Source organism: Trichinella spiralis, assembly GCF_000181795.1.
Source record: "Trichinella spiralis strain ISS 195 chromosome Unknown Scfld4742, whole genome shotgun sequence".
Taxonomy (NCBI): Eukaryota; Metazoa; Nematoda; class Enoplea; order Trichinellida; family Trichinellidae; genus Trichinella; species Trichinella spiralis.
Window position 1 is genome coordinate 1 of NW_003531681.1, and position 811 is coordinate 811.

Genomic DNA, 811 nt, shown 5'->3' on the forward strand with positions numbered 1-811 from the left:
AAAGCTAATTAATCCGTATGCTGCTCAAATGTTACTGACGTGGATAAAATTTCACGTGCATCTAAAACGATTGTTTATCCCCCTACGTTGATAATCCGTTTATCACCGTGATTCAGCAGCATCTGCCTGTGATTATTCTGTTAAGCTTTGCATTCAGCGTTGTCTACATCTCCAGAACTGTGGTCATGGACAAAGAGTTGCGCGTCAAGGTAAACAACCGCAACTATCATGATTCGAATACACTGAATAGTTGAAATTCAATTGAATTATTCCGCTTGTCGTTCAGGAATATATGCGTGTGATGGGCTTGAAATTTTGGGTTCATTCAGCGGCGCATTTTATCTGCAACTTCCTCAAGCTGGCGTTCATCTCGACCATGTTGACGCTTTTCCTGTGCATCAGCATAAACGACAAGAAAATACTGGTGAAATCGGACCCCAGCGCTGTGTTGTTCTTTTTCTTAATCTATTCGGCTACGTCGGTTTGCTATTGCTTTGTCGTTGGATCGTTTTTCAAAAATGGTACGGTAGAATTTAAGAAGTTCAAGTTCGTATCGGTTTTATTTATTCATTCGTGTTTGTTTGTCATCGTCGTTGTGCAGGCAACGTAGTCGCCGGCTGTACAGGTTTGGTTTGGTGTTCCTTGTATTGGCCGTATTTTTTCATACAGCCTCGTTACGCTTCTGTGCTTCGATCGACCAAACTGTTGACATGTTTGCTTGTGAATTCAGCCATGTCTTATGGTATACAGTTGATTGGTATACTCGAGGGTCAGAGTGAGTTGATTTTTCGTCTCTTTGCTTCCTGCTGTA

The 811-nt window shown here is 41.8% G+C and overlaps 1 protein-coding gene across 1 annotated transcript; it reads left to right on the plus strand.

Annotated features, from left to right (window-relative positions):
- Positions 1-157: 157 nt before the first annotated feature.
- Positions 158-779, plus strand: Tsp_15336 (hypothetical protein; the record flags this gene model as incomplete). Its single annotated transcript, XM_003367157.1, has 4 exons — positions 158-209; positions 287-481; positions 539-625; positions 670-779. Coding segments are annotated over 4 exons (444 nt in total), but the record flags the coding sequence as incomplete, so codon positions are not given.
- Positions 780-811: the final 32 nt, after the last annotated feature.